General features: G+C 36.1%; 1 protein-coding gene across 6 annotated transcripts in view; it reads left to right on the plus strand.

Moving 5' to 3' along the window:
• Positions 1 to 13,909, plus strand: part of SPAST (spastin) — a 39,491-nt gene extending 25,582 nt beyond the window's left edge. For 5 of the 6 annotated variants that reach the window (XM_051783331.1, XM_051783333.1, XM_051783332.1 and 2 more), the window contains 6 exons: positions 1,563 to 1,642; positions 2,448 to 2,490; positions 3,133 to 3,212; positions 5,052 to 5,122; positions 6,985 to 7,025; positions 8,274 to 13,909. In XM_051783331.1, coding sequence (XP_051639291.1) covers positions 1,563 to 1,642; positions 2,448 to 2,490; positions 3,133 to 3,212; positions 5,052 to 5,122; positions 6,985 to 7,025; positions 8,274 to 8,396 — 438 coding nt within the window. In that variant the 3' untranslated portion in view covers positions 8,397 to 13,909. The remainder of the gene's footprint in view (positions 1 to 1,562; positions 1,643 to 2,447; positions 2,491 to 3,132; positions 3,213 to 5,051; positions 5,123 to 6,984; positions 7,026 to 8,273) is intronic. The other variant, XR_007903905.1, reaches the window with a different exon arrangement.
• Positions 13,910 to 16,216: the final 2,307 nt, after the last annotated feature.

Here is a 16,216-nt window from a genome sequence, read left to right on the forward strand (position 1 = left end):
GATGTAGTGGGTGCCAGTACAAGCTATAGATCAAGTACAAAAGATTTGGCTGCTGGGGGCTTAGCTCTGTCTCCCTCCTTTTTTCAGTTGCTGTTAATCTTTTACCTTCTTACTGTGGTATTCTGGAAAACTCAATCTGAAGTTTAAGGCAGTAATCTAGACATGAGCTGAAATAATGGGTTGAAGAATGATGCACACAGGAGAAAGGATAACAAATGGCAATAATAAAGGAGCTGTGAGGACAAATGTTCTTACGGAGCAGGCGGGACATTTGAGGGTTAGGGAGAGTTGAGCATTTTTCTTGGCACTGTGAGCTAGAGAAGACAGGGTACAGTAAGAATATATTTAATAACATGTATGCATTATCCAGAAAGAAGAATTGGGCTTCAGAGTGGCACACACACACAAATGAGTATCAGAATATTTTTCTGTCACACAGCACTGTTTTCTGGTATTGAATAAATTTAGTTTATGTTCCATTAGCACAGTGGAATATTGCTTCAGTGATGAAGCAATAGTAATGAGGTACAGGAGGAGAAGATAACTATATGGAGAGACAACAAGATTGGGAAAAACTCCAAAACTGATGAATCAGGACAATGTGACAATGACATGCAGAAATGATAACAGACACACACACAGTTTTCGCTTAGAATGAAAAGGACAAATTAAACATAAATATTAAGTTAGCAGACTTTGCATTAAGGTGTAACTATATCATACAATATTTTTGTGGAACCTTTTGAACTTGGTAAGGTAGCAGTGAACTCAAGTCTATGAAGAATTGGACACCAGGTGAATAATGTGTCTGACACCCAGAAGTTTTCTCCAAGGTGTGGAAGCTATAAGTCTCCCTCTTATTGGGTATAAAATCAAGTCTTGCAATTGAGTGAATTGGGAGGGAAATTGGTTGTATCTTTCTGCTATTGAATAGCTTCTCATTTTGATTCCCAGATTCTTGTGAGACCTGTGTTAGATGAATCTCTGATCTGGTGTAGTGGTTCCAGCTATACTTTAAAGTTTTGATTCTCCCTCTGTAGGCTTCAAAACACTGTTTGGTGTTAAAACTAGAACAGTAGAAAGTCTCTGGCTTTTAAAACGTAATTATCTCTGAATGACTAAACTTTTGAGTGCCTTTTATAGTCTCAGGTTTCTCCAGCAAGACTTGTCAAGCAATATGACTTGGGCATAGTATCATAGTGTCCCATGTTTACATTATTTTTTCTTTTTTTTCTTTTTCTTTCTTTTTTTCCTCTCTCTTTTCTCTCTCCTCTTTTCTCTCTTCTCTCTCTGTCTCTCTGTCTCTTCTCTCTCTCTGTCTCTTCTCCCTTTCTTTTCCCTCTTGTTTTTTTCTTTTTTTCCCTTTTTTTCTTTTTTCTAGTTTGCCTTTACATTTATCTGAGAATATTTTAAAGATAACTTAATGGGGGGAAAAAAGCACATGTATTAAGATCCCATCAGTGTACTGAATACATTGCAAGTCTCCAACTGCTTTTTATTTTATTACTACTTACAGTAAACTGTGTAAACTGAAATCTGTCTTGCCTTCCTACATTATACAGGTGCAGTCTTCTGGAGAGGACAGAATACTTGTGATGGGAGCAACAAACAGGCCTCAGGAGCTTGATGATGCTGTCCTCAGGTATCAAAATGTCTCTTCCTTTTTTTGAATATAGTAATATGATGTTCATTATGAAGAACAGGTTTTGCTACTTAGTGTCTCGGTGAAGTTTTGGAATAAGTAGAAGCAAGGTTAAATTATTTAACCTCTCAGAGATGCTTTATTCTTCTGTTTTGGGATACATCTGCACAGTCATGATGGCCTTGAATTGAAACAGCAGTACCTGTTGAGATCAAGTCAGTGCTTTTTAAATTTCTTGCATATGTGTTGCTCTTTTATTACTTGGATCTTAATGGCAAAGTGAAGGAAAAAAATTGACTGACGAAATCCAGTATTCCTTCTCTGTGAATACTGGACTTCTGATGTCCCATGCAATTACAGATCTTCCTGTAGATTTGCCTTAGGACTTTTTGCTAAAAGCACTCATACTTTATTCTCTTTTCATTCTTGATTGAGGAAAATAGATATGTCAGCACTGTCTGTTCAAATGATTCCAAAGACTTTTTGTGTACAATGAAGAGATGCTTCATTTTGTTACTGCTAGTCACTGGTATTTCTACCTTTAGAGTGTTTCCTCTCTGGGAGGAGTCTTACAACTTCAGATAAGAGTAAGGTGATGCCAGTAGCTTGTGCCTATTTTTTGTTTGGTTGTTGGTGCTGGTTTTTTTAAAATCTGTAGTTCTAAGCTTTACAATTTGATAATGGAAGTTAAATTTTTGACAGTTACCAAACCAAATGTTAGATCTGTACGTGCCAAAAGTTATGAAAGTGTGTGTTTGTGTGTGTGTATATGTATGGAGGGTTTTTTGTTTGTTTTTTCTCCCAGACGATTCACCAAACGGGTATATGTATCTTTACCAAATGAAGAAGTAAGTATTGTTTTCCATTCCTATTTCTTATTTTCAGATCAATTTTAATAAAAAAATACTATAAGATATATTTATAAGCAATTAGCTTGCCCTCGTGGGTGATTACAGTTCTGTGAATTAACCTCTGGCCCAGCTTGACCATATGCACTGTGCTTTAATTCTGGCTACTATTTTAAGTGTTTGCTTTTTTGTTTTTTTAAACTCATGCTAGTAGCAAATCTGGTAGTAGCTACTCAGTATGTCTTGGTTAGTGAGGCGTTGCTTACTTACTGGCAGGCATGGACAAGTCTGAAGTGGGACTTGCAGGAGCACAGTTGGTTGGCTGGAGGAGAGTGTTTACTGCAAAAGATTAAAGTAATTTTCTTAATGTTTTTCACCTCAACAGCAGATCAGGACTTTTGATGAGGATTCTTATGTATTATTCTTGGAGTAGTTAGACCCTTGATCTTGTTATTATCCAGTCCCTATCTCTCCTCCTGAAGAGATGATAGTGTACAGTCTAATCACAAAAGCACTAAAGGCAAGTTTAAACTGGTGAAGCACAAAAGTCAAACTGACAAACATGTAATTTTGTTCTTGCAACACAATTTTAAGTGTACCGTGAAAATGGGTTTTACATCTGATAATTGTATCTTCTTTTAGACAAGATTGATTTTACTAAAAAATCTCCTAAGTAAACAAGGAAGTCCACTGACCCAAAAAGAGTTGGCTCAACTAGCTAGGTAAGTGTTTTGTAGTTATACTGAATAAATATACTCATCAGACTGTTTTATTAATTCCAGATGTAACTGAGGTAAATCATCAGATAGTGACAACATGAATTACATGCATTTTGGGAAGATGGTTTCCTGTCAAGCTGTATGAAAGTGCATATATATTTATATGTATGTATGTATACACACACACCCAGTCAGGTTTCTGGTGTTGAAACATGCTCATGAGTGGTTTCCTTCGAGGAGGAGGGGGGGGCTGCTTCTCCACCCATCCCCCAGGCAGTCCAGCTCTCCTCCCTGATGCAAACAGGCAGGACCAATTTTGCACTTGCCATCCATTTCAAATCAGAACTAACTTTTCTGTGGTGGTCCATTGCTAGGTTTGTTGAATGTATTACCAACATAGCAGAGCAAGCACTGGATAGTTTTAGATTCTTTTCACTTTCATATTCGATTGGGAAAATGAGTTGGCTTATGTTTTTCATCATTAAGATTGACACACTACGGCTTTTAGTCACCTAAATCTAATAATAGGTATGAAAGAAGTTAGACTAAAAAGCAGGTAGAGCACCTAGGGCAAGAAAGAATCAAAACAAAGTGTGAGATAGCAAAAATATGCAAGTGGATGTACTTTAGTTTTTGTTCCTGTTTGTGGTAGTACACAGGACATGAGTACAGTCTTGTATGTAGCATTTGTCAGGCTCTTAGTAATATTACAAAGGTTGATGTGTAATCCAACTGAACATATTCTCTCTGTACTTGAAGGTTGCTAGCTCAGGCCTCATTTAGGCTGCAGTAATAGCTAACTGGAGGAAAAAGACAGTGTCTTGTATTCTAACTGCAAATTTATGAACTACATTACAAGTGCAGCTTAAGTACACCTTTTTTTAAAGGGTTTTGAGAAAATATAAAAGGTGAGGGTCCTGCCTGCTTTGTTTTCCATCTTTCTTTGTTTTGAAAGAAATAGGTATTTAACCTCCTTCATGATTTTGTGTTCCTTTGCTCCTCTGCAACTTTTTCTATAAACAGACTTAATGATCTTCATAAGACTAAACTCTTGTTGCTGCAGCTAACCGCTGCTCTACAAGGGTGGGGGTTTTGTTGTTTTGAAATTTTCCTTTAGGTAACCTGTACTACTACTTTTCATTTATGTTGGCATGATGTATTGATGGCTTCCTGCTTTAGTGGAGACCTTTTTTCTGCAAAGTATTTAATCGGTTAACTTGAATATTAAATATAATTCTGGAAAAGCTCCCACAGAGATTGGCTCCTTGGATTGAATATTTTTACCCCCTACCTTGTAGTTCTGAAGATTTGGATGATTTGTATGACTGCCAGTTTTATAATAAAAACAAAAAACCAAACCCCAGTAGATATCAGAATTTATCCTCCTTTCAGTTCACTTCATATCACATCATATTTAATGTGTGGTATTGGGTTCTCTCATTGTGCTGATCAGGCTGAAAGAGTACAGAACAGTTGAGGTTTGGTTTGATATTAATTTGACAAATGTTGATAAACTAGTGGTAGGGAGTTCTCATAACAGAAATAGTAAATGTGCTTGAAATTAGTTTTTATCTACAAATCCAAACTGGTTGCTACCTTTTTGCTTTTTCTAGAATGTTATTTGGGACTTGAAGTACTTTAAACTTAATCTAGGAAAGACTTAAATATAGGTCACTTAACTAAAATTCACTTCTGATTTATTTACTTGCAAAATAACATCAAAGTAATACTTCTTCTGAGTAGGTAACATTTTAATTACCTGCAATTATATTTATACAGTTTAAAGCAGGTGTTTATTTTTTTCTTTTCCCCTCCTTTCCCCCACTTTTTACTTTAACAAAGAATGACAGATGGATACTCTGGAAGTGACCTAACTGCATTAGCAAAGGATGCAGCCCTGGGCCCCATTCGAGGTAAGCTGTATAGATTTTTATTTAGGTTTTGAACAAACTTATTGCCCTGAGATTAGAGATATTTTCTTACATCTTTATAATTCTTAAACTTCTGAAATTAAACTTTTCACATTGGATTTTAGTCTAGTTTTCATAATAGCATCTTTATAAGACTTCCCTTACACAAAACTCTTCACCATGTGAAACAGGACCATTCTTGTCTCTTAGGAGGAAAGCAGGGTGAAGTGTTTCTTGAAGGTTTATGGGACTTTTAACTAGTATGTCTTTCTGAGGTTGGTGTCAGTTCTGTTTTATCTAAATTATTACTTGAATAGCAGTCTCTGATTGCATTATTTGTCTTGATTAAGGGCGCAAATCTCTTTCAACTTTAAAGGAAGGAAAACTGAAACAAGCAATTTTGTGAGGTTCTTTTTACATACAGTTTGAATGGCATAGCTGCTTTTATTTTTCAGTCTTCTTAAAGTGGAATTGTGATCCAGATGATAGTTGAGACTCAAATAGAGTTTTAAGTGTTTGTTCTTCATCTGACATTTCCAGCTTTGAAAAAAACAATTTTAATGCGGATGGTTTTGTCCAACATTCCCTCTCTATGTTCTCTCTGTTCCACTAGCTAGTTATTATGTGTCCAGTAGCCACATCTGAAGGGGCTGATTTTGTTTAGTGGAAATCAGTAGTGGGGCTTTTGTGAAGAAAAGATTGTGAAGATTTGATATTAGCTTTCTGTTTGCAGCCATATCGTCCTACCCAACAGAAAGGTACTAAAGGCAGGCAGAGCAGAAGGGTTCTGTAGTATCAGTTCTGTAATATTATGTGTTATTGCAACCCTCTTAAATGATAGCTGGGGAGGAGAGGTCTGTGCATGTTTTGTGGGTGTGTTTGTTTTCTTATTCTTTTAATTTAGTCAAAAATCCTATAGCATGCAGTTTTGCCAGTGCACTATCTTTTTGAAAGCAGCTGTTGGAAAGTAATGTTTTCTACACATTTTCTTTCAGCTGTTGAGATTGTAAGGCACATCTTCCAAAATCCTGCATAATAACTGGAAACAGAATTGCATTAAATGGCTCTTATAAGAGACATCATATCTCCTAAGAATTTGAATATATTTATTTAGAGTGGTGGAATTAATAGTGTATGCATTTAGGTATGCAGGCTTTACTTTGCTGATAACTCACTTCACACTAAAGTCCATTTCGAGAAGAGACAATGAAATGTTGTGTTACGTCTTTCTTCCACCTGCTCCTGGCTTCCATATAACACAATTTGTTTTTTAAGATGTTTTTCAATGTCAGCCTTGCCAGTCCTGCCTAGATTATTTTTCTTGCACCCTCAGAGCAAAATGTTTGCTGTAATATGTTGATACCATAACAGCATTGCAAGTAAAGGAGAAAAAAAAAAGGTAAAATGGTGAATGATATGGGAAGGATTAGATCCCACAAGGGCAGCATAGGGCAAGACACACTCCAGTATGCCCTGCCTGATTTTATTTCTGTGTTTTTGGCTGACTGTTTCCTGAAACTGAGTAGGGCAGTTCTGGGTACCAGGAATGATACGAGGGTAGGTAAGCTCTGTTAGCTGATGTGCTGCTTCCCATACTTTAGGAGGAAGGAGTAATTCTGCTACTGCTTTGTACTGCATCTGCAGTGGCTGAGTGGGGGAGCAGCCTGGTTGAGGAGCTGATAAATGGGGAAGAAGGAGGCAAAACCACCATGTACCTTTCTGTACAGGAGATTATGTTGAGGCAGAAAGATATAATATTTACCTGCAGGGTTTTTTTCCAGATTAAAAGTGCTTTTAACATGTTTTATTTGTCAGAAGTGATGAAAGTTGTTCTTACGAAACTCACTGATCTTTTATTTTTACAGAATTAAAACCCGAACAGGTGAAGAACATGTCTGCCAGTGAGGTAAGATGTACCAGCAGTTGTGTTTTCACCTCTGAATAAAGTGCATGCTCACTAGAAACTTTTAAGGACCCTTTTTTTTTTTACACATAGTATCATACAAAATACCTAAGATAATTTTGGAGGTTATTATCATTTTTGATCACTTCTTCATTAAAGAGAATTCTGTAGAAATAGTGACTGAATACAAGATCTGTCCTCAGATGTTTGAGGACATCTGTGTTGTTTGTTGGTTATCAGGCTTAAGAGCATCTCTTTTTCTGATAGCAAGTCTTTATTGATCTTCATTTCAGCTGACTGTCCTGTCTTTTCCTTCACACTGAACTGCAATGTCTGTTACCAGTTAGATGCTGTCAGAAGCCTGGCTTTTATTTTCTCACAGTGTTACTCCCCCAGAACATTCTCAGAAGTATTATGTCAAATCGTTTCTACTCACTCCACCCCATATTTACATAAAGCAGGTTAACTTAGGAGAATGAGGAGTTGTAGAACAGATTTGTGTGTGTATATGTATAATACTTACATTCATTCACATGGAATGTGAACATCATTAAGAAAAATAATTAAGCTTGTCACCATCGGTAAACATCAAAAGAAAAGGTAGAGGTTGGTCCTGTGTACTAAAGTTTCTGTTGAAGTGTGTGTGTAAACCACAATTAAGTAGAGAAAAATGCAGCAAAACTTAATTTCTCAGTTGCTTTTTGTGTTTGGCTTGAGATTGCAGCTAAGGCTATGAAAAGCAGAAAGGATTTGTTGCAAGAACTTGACAACATCTGTGATAATTTGTTGTGCTACCCTCATATGTAGCAGCTCACACCACCTAGTGAAACAGGGAGTAATATCACAGTCTCATGAGCTATTAAATAACAAGACAGATGTTACTATTACCCAGGGTAATAAAATGGTAAATACTGGTAGTCTTAAATTACAAGACTCTTGCACCAGGTCATAGAATCATAGAACACTCCAGGTTGGAAGGGGCCTTTAAAGACCTTCTGGTCCAACTTTTTGTGGGAAAGAGAACCCAGATGAGATTATTTAGCACCCTGTCCAATCACATCTTCAGAACCTCCAGCAGTGGGGACTCTGCCACATCCCTGGGGAGGCTGTTCCAGTGAATGACTCTTCTCACTGTAAAAATTTCTGTCTTACATCAAGATGCTTTGTTAGAAGTGAATACTAAAGTACTTCTTGAACAAACCGAAGTACATAGACCATTTATGATCCTGATGTCTTTCATTTTCTGTTTAGATGAGAAATATCAAACTATCAGATTTCACTGAGTCTTTGAAGAAGATAAAGCGCAGTTTGAGCCCTCAGACGCTGGAAGCATATATTCGCTGGAACAAGGACTTTGGAGATACCACAGTGTGAAACACTACTTGATGTGAAACAAAGTGCTGCCTGGCAAGCAGTTGGTGCAGACTACTGGAAAGCAGCCAGAGTTTACAGGACTTTACAGATATTTAAGTATCTGCATTGAAACTTGAGATTAAGAAAAAATTATACGATGTGAAATGTTTTCATCGAAGCCTCCTTGCCATTTAGTGAGGATTTACACACTGTAAGTAAGAGCACAATAGGACTTGAGATAAGATTCCTAGCAATCTGATTATGGTTTGAACAATAATATATGTATATGGTTTCAGTTGCAAGGCTCTGATGATGTTGATCATTGGAAGACCTTTTCCCTATGTTGTGTGTGTGGCTTTTTGTTTTTAATTTTACCATGACATTGGTGAACAATTAACATGGAACAATGATGTTCAATTGGAGGTTTGTAAACTTTGGTTCAGTTTTTGACTTTTTTATCCTTAATGTGCCAAATAAAACAATTTCCCTGTGCAGATAGAAAGAACAGCATTGGGGAATTATGATTATTAAAATGTAAAAAGCAGCTGGTCTGTTATTATTTGTCTTTTTGTTTCATTGTAATGTGACTGTATTGTTCACAGAACAGTTTTAAAGAAGACCTTTGATAGCAGAACAGCAAAACCACCCAACCCTTTAAAACCAATTCAAACTGTCTTTAAAGAAAAAAAACTAAATAAAAGAATAGACTAAGATATTCATTTACTGGCAGTATTTTCTCTTAATGCATTTTGTAACGCTTCCATTGGTAGAATGTTAGCTTATGCTTATAGTGTACAACTTGAGCCCAGCTGATGTTTGAGAGAGTGATGCTAATTGTCAGATTTCAGAAATGATGTGTTTCTACTCTGTATTTGGTCTGTTTATGATAATTGAAAGTAAAATTTCCATTGTGATAATTTTTTTAATCTCCACATGTAAGCATTAAAATATGAGGCTACATGTTTAATACATGGCACACCTTAATGTTTTTATAGCTTTCATATGTTTAGGTTTATATATTAAAGTATGAAACACTCAACTGATCTGCTTTTTTAAAGAGAAACTGCATCTTTGTACAAATACTTGTTTTTATTATATAAATGACAAGCTATTAAAAAAACAAACTCTTAAGTGATAGCGTTTAAATACTGTAATAAAGGAAAGCATCTTTGCCTTTACTTCTAAAGGCCCAACATCTTGTTTACAAGTTCTACATGGATTAAACACAGATATTTGCAAGGCAGAACACTAGTTCCTTGTTAAAGCAGGTTTGTGGGTTGTTTTTTGTTTGGTTGATTTTGGGTTTTTTTACAACTCTCAATAGTGATATTACAAAAATGCATATTGTTTACTGTTGTTTTAATTAAAATGAGTTACAAGTGTTCTTTGCTTTTGGTCTTAACAGAAAATTTGTTTTTAATTTTTCATTTAACTTATTTTTTGGAACTGCGCACCTAAAAGTTGACTTTAAATAATATATTATATGTATATATGAAAAAAAACCCTAGCTGATAGATGCAGTATTAGTAGAGGACTCTGTGCTCACTGTGTGGTATTGAGTACTAAATAAGCAGAAATTGTTGAACTTCTGAAATGCACAATGCAATATGTTTGGGATTCTGTTTTTGGTTTTTTTTTAACCAGAGATGCTTTTAACTGATCTTAAGGTTAAAAGCAATCAAATGAGAGAAGATTGTGTTACACTAGTATGCCTTTTGAAGTAGTCTAACCAAACCACTTCTAGCCTTCTAAGAATAGGACTCTCTCAAATGTATGTCTGACATGAATGAAACATGTGACTTCTGATCCCCTGATTCACTTTTCTGGAGAACTGAGAAATGCTAAAAGATTTTGGACTCTTAAATCTCATGTCTTGCTTTGCCTTAGTTCTGCCTTCAGTAGACTGTCTGTGTTGTTGGAGATTCCTGGCTGACTTGATCCACACTTATAATAGACTTCATAGTGCTAAGCATGACTCTTACTATTGTATTAGCATCTGCCAAATAGCTACAGCTAAGAAAGACCCTTGGTTGTTCTGTTCCCAAAGCTTTTGTAACCTTTCCTTGAGATCCTTTGCAAATGAGAACTTTGACGCCTACTTTGGTTTTGAGTGTTCCTAAATGATTGTTACAAACCTCTTGTTTTCCTCCACTTAATTTTGAGGGATATACTGGTTATTTATTTCAAATACATACTTATTGGCATGTGATGGGTACCTGAAATGTTGAGGTAGAAGCTCCCATCTACTAAAGTAGCACCAGTATGCAGCACAAAGGGTCAGAATCACAAGCTGCTACTTCAGAAAGAAAAGCCCTTTCACTGCTTTGTGCAACCAGTTCAGGTCAAGAGAGTCTGTGCACTACTTTTTGGTTGTCTATTATGACCGGATTTCTGCTTAATGGGTAAACTACAGCTCTATAAATTAGTGCTGGAACACAGTAAAAAGAACAAAACTTTGTTCTGCAACATCAGTTTGCTCCACAGCTGCTGGATTCTTAGCCCATGACCAAGTGCTGTTTAGTTCATAAATCTCCTTTAAATGTCTTGTCTTATGCTATTTTCTGAATAGTGTCTTTTAAGAATAATTCTGTTCCTCTTAAGGCTTTATCTTGCATCTTCTTTCTCGTTTTACCTGTCCCATCTCAGTGATTTTGTCTTTGTGTTGGATTAACTGTGTATAAGAGCAGATCTGAGTAAAACAACCAACAAAAAAACCTACTAAACACCCCTCTCCCCCCATGCCCCCCGCCCAAACCTCAAATTACCTGTATTTCCCAAGTCTGTAGTACATATATAGAACTTTGCATCTATATTTTCCATAAAATCAAGTTCTGTTCTAATACAGTATCTTAAATTCAGATACACAGGACAGCAGCTTGGGTGCTTTTAACCTTTGCAAAGACTGGTATTACATTAGCTCTCTAAACTGTCTTTTCCTTTTTTTTTTTTTTTTTTTTTTTTTTTTGGTGAATCTGCCCACTGCTAATGAGTGACTTGACCCACTTTTTTGAGGTGATTAGGAAGCAGCTTGTCTGGCTTTCTGCAACTGTGTTTTACTGACCTTAAGTGTAGCAGTTACTGGAGGGAGAAAAAAAAAACCCAACCAATCCAAGCTCCCTGTGTTTTTTAGCAACTTTCTTTATACATCTTTCTCCTTCTATTAAACAGGTTCCTGCTTTTATTAAGGAGGAGCAGCACCTTTTGTCTTTCTCCATATTGGAAGAACAATGTCTCCTCAGACTGCAGGTTGCTACTTTTATTGGCATAACAGGAGGGAAAAACTCAAGCACTGTAGAATGCTCTTTCTACTTAAAATGACAATTCGTTATGTGTTATGATGTCCCCATTACTAATGTTGACTTTTCTGTAGACTACACCAAACCTGTACAGGTTGTGTCCTTATGGTTAAGACAAACCAACACAGAATATTAAATTAGGGTATTTATGCACATATAAGTCTCTCTGTCCTGTTAATTTCTTAGACTTTACAGGGTTTAGTGTATTAGAAATAGGCATTCTGTCCCTGAGACATTTACCTGACTCTGCTTTGGACAGTCAGCTGCTAATATAGTTCTGTTGAATATGGCCCTGCAACTTACTTTAAGTACATAATAAATGTGATAGTAACACTTTAAAATGGAGAAGAATGGGATCTCTAAACTGAGGAGTGTTGTCACTGCATTAATTAGAGGCCATTGCTGGTTTCACTGTTAGATTCTCTCAAATGTTTTTAAAATGACAGTTTTTATACATATAACTCAATTAACCTTACCTTCTGGTGTAGAATAAATAGTATTTTTTCTATTCTAAACAAACGGGTTTAGAATAAATTGCTTGGCATTGCTGTCAAGTCCATCTTGTGAAATTTAAGTACTTTTTGCTGGGAATATTGAAGTCAGATATGCTAGCAAATTTAACTGAGACATCTGTTCTGCAACTGGAAAGCAGCATGCTCCTTAGTTTCCCTAATCACCTATGGTGAGACTTCATGCCCTAGATTTTCACAGTGTTTTCCTACCCAAGACATGGATAATGCATAGCTGTGCCTAAGACCTGCTTCTCCAACTACTCCAGCGCTTCAGTGATGCCTCTGCATGTGGCAGCTTTGGGAGGTGTCCAGCCCTACTGCATCTTAACCTGATTTTCATCCATTGTCTGTGGCAGCCTCAAGCTTTTGTGATGTTTTTAGTTGTTGGGGACTTCTACCAGATATCGAAAATGGAATGAAGAGTAGCAAGCAGGTAGTGAACGCAAGTAATTATCTCAGTCATTGTGCTAATTACAGGCAGTTACATTATTATTTTCTCTTGAGCTGCTGTTTAGCGTTGAAGAATGTTGTCTTACCGACCTGTGTGTATTTTCATGTTTAGGATGATCTGCAGACATCCTAAGAAATGAACAATTGATGAGTTATTTTATTCTAGAATCTTTTTCTTTCATTATAATTTTCAATATTTTTTCTTATAAATATTGTAACTATAGTTCCACAGGACAAGGAAGTTAAGCTGTCACTTCCTGAAAATACAAAATCATTTTGTGAAGTATGGGGAAATGTGTATTCTGTTTTTCCTTTGTTAACTGTCTTATAGTGGAAACTTCTTACCTTGTCAATAACTACCTCCTGAGTTTGGCAATAATTGACAAGATATACACTCCTCCAGTGGATTCAATATATTGGCTAAACACTTCTTCAGAGGCTGATCTTTTGATTTGCAAATGTTTGACATTATTTCTGGAAACTGTGGTGATCAACCTTGTTTTGCTGTAAGACTTTCCTTGCCTTCATGAGATGCACTTCTTAAAATCCTTTCTTCGGAGAAGCGGCTTTGAGGATAAAAGGTCAGCGTTCTTTGTAGTTGGTTAATACAGGCATGTTCTCAAAGATGCCAGGAGTAGCCTTTCAGGCAGGTTTTTTTACCATTAGAAGTGGGGAATAAAGTACTTTATCTAACAGTCGCACACCCATCAAAGGGACTGGGAACACAGAAACTGTTTATGCCACATGATTCAAATTTTTACTCATGTGAAGGGCTAGTCAGTGTTTTTCAGAAATATGTATTAAAGTGACAAAAACCAAAGGTGGAGACAGAACAGCATACCCCACCCCCATTAAGTATATTGGACGACTCCAGTCTGGGATGGGGTTAATATTTGTATTTTGTTGTTTTGAAGCACTTTTATTTCATTGTTCTTTTAAGAATGTTTTCTGAAATGTTGGAACACCATTTTACTAATAAGCAGTGTAAAAAAGCATGATGAGCAGTCACATAGCTTTAGCTTCACAATAAAATGTTGCATTTGTCCTGTTCTTACTGTTTTCTTGTCTGTTTTTCAGATAAAAACTAAGAGCATTTTCATTAAACTGGAAGCCCATTAAATTGCTGCTGTTTTAAAAAAAAATTAAAAAATCAGATGCCATATACCCGATGATGGAACAATAAATGTGTAAATAAATCAATTTCTAAAGGACTTAGGTTCTTAAAACTAATGTAAACCGAAGCGCTACTTCCTAAATAAATGTGCTGAACTTGAAAGTGTGTGCTTATCCTAGTCTTGCCTAGATCGTAGTAAAAACCAGGAGGTTTCACATAACTGATTCTAGTGGTCATGGTGAAGTCCTGAAAAATTTGGAGCCAATTTTCTTGGCTTCAAAATGACACCTTTTCTTTTGCTTGGGTGAGAGTGCTGCTGTTAATTTTGAGTTAACAATCTAAATTCTACACTTATCCCCATTTCCTTACTGCTTGTAATTCCACAGTCTTGAGGCTGTGTCTGGACTGCTAGGAACTACTGGGTGTTACATTTTTACATCCCAAAGATAAGATGAATCAAACTTTTTTTTAGAGTAATTTTAATATTACATATCTTGCAGCATTAGGGGGCTCTCAGAAAGCAGCCATGACCACTGCCTTCCATGCATCATTTTATCAATCACTGCTAAAACAAGCAAGCCAAATAAAAATCAATACAGCAATGAGGAAAAAACCCCAATGTTTTGGACTGAACCATGTGAGCTGTTTCTGTGATTCTGTCAAGGATTAATTCCTTGGGATAGAAAGACATCAATGTTATCTATGCGGGGTAATTATCCAGTATCTCTTTTTGGCTGAAATGGTACTTCTTGGAGGTTAAATAGACTTCTATTCTGAGGAGATGCTCAGGTAAACTAAAATTAGTGGAGAAGCAAGAGCCTGAAAAAATATCCCACCACTTGTTGTGTTGAAGTCTACAGAGATTATGTACTTGGCAGCATACCCTGGACTGAAGTATCTTGGACTCACTAAATCTTTCCCATTCCAGCCAGGATGACATGCTTGGTGTCAGATGCATGCCTTTTGTCAGATGCAGGCATATCTCAGATGAAAATCTGTTTATTTCTATATTTTAGTGCTCTAAGTTTGCCAGAGAAAAGTGAGAAAAACTAAGTTTAAAGTTGTTGGCTTTTGTTTGGGGTTTTCTGTTTTGTTTTTTGACTCATGCCATCTTTCTGCAAATTTCCAAATACTTTGTGAACTTGTGTAATGCAGCCTGTTTCCTACAAGGGTTCATATGGCTCTAGAAAAGAGAGAGTTATGCAACTTCATCTCTGAGTAATTTTTTATTCTATGTGTAGTGATAATACAGAAAATATTATGTAGTGGTGAAGGCAGAAAAATACAATTTAACTAAAATCCACCTCTCAACATGCGATTTATTCCAGGTGCTGTGTTGTAGCTATAAAAAAAGGGTATTTTTCAGAAATCAGCCTACAAACAACCTAATATGCAAAGTGCTGTTTTTACCAAATGCTTTTGAATATTTCACTTTTTTGGCAAGTATATACTGTAAAAACAATATATTCTTTTTAATACTGTAACTTCTGTTATTTTCAAATCTCCTAGCAATTTCTAAAAGGCCTAAAAATTGCCTCCGTTGTAAGACATCCTTGAAGACTGTTAGCTTTGTTATATGCAGAAGGCTGGTATTAGCTGTGCTATTAGTTGTAGTATTTGTCTTTTGAGAAGACACTTCTACTAATGGAGTTTCTAACTGTTGGCCTCTTCTGGGAATACCCTAAGGCATGAAATAATCAAAAAGCCTGATAGTATGTCAGTAATGAAGTAACCAAACAACTTTGTATTTGTAGAGCAAATCATACAAGATAAAATGTGACCCTAGTGGTTCATGTTAAGTTCTGATTGCCTGGTTAAATTTGAATGGAGGCAGCAGGTGCAATTTGAATTCTCTTACCTGTCATGCAGATTCTATAGAGTGCAAAACTTATTTTCTGAAAATGTTCCCAAAACTACTTCTGTAGACTGGAAAAAAAATTGTTGATTACAGCCAACAGCTTAGAATGAGGTCTGGGACATTAAATACGTGTTTCATGGAATATAATTACCTATCCAGTGTGACAGTTGTTCTTAATTAATGATCCTGTGCTGTGTAAGGACCAGATAACACTCTGGAAAATAAAAATTATTTTGTTTTTTTATCAATAATTCAATCACAATGCTTTGCAAATGCACATGAACAGGAGACAGTACACACTTAAAGTTTACACAGAGTGGCTGGGAAACAAGAACATGGCTTGTTCCTGGTTTCAGTTGATGTACAGGCGTCTCTCTCAGCCACAGGCAGGTAAGTCTTCTGGTATGTTTTACAGAACAGATGACATGCAAATAATATTTTTAACCACTTTACCTATGAGTACTAGACAACTGAATAGACTGTTGAAAGAACAAAGATAGGGCAGTGTTAGAGAAAGTTGTATCTTAGTATGTACAATAATCTTTTTTAATAAAATAGCTTGCTTCAATTTTTGTTCCTACCTCTTTTCTAATTGGTTTGCAAATGCAATA

This window comes from Manacus candei, unplaced genomic scaffold, assembly GCF_025592945.1.
Source record: "Manacus candei isolate 608988 ecotype Guabito, Panama unplaced genomic scaffold, ASM2559294v1 h1tg000017l, whole genome shotgun sequence".
In the NCBI taxonomy this organism is placed as follows: Eukaryota; Metazoa; Chordata; class Aves; order Passeriformes; family Pipridae; genus Manacus; species Manacus candei.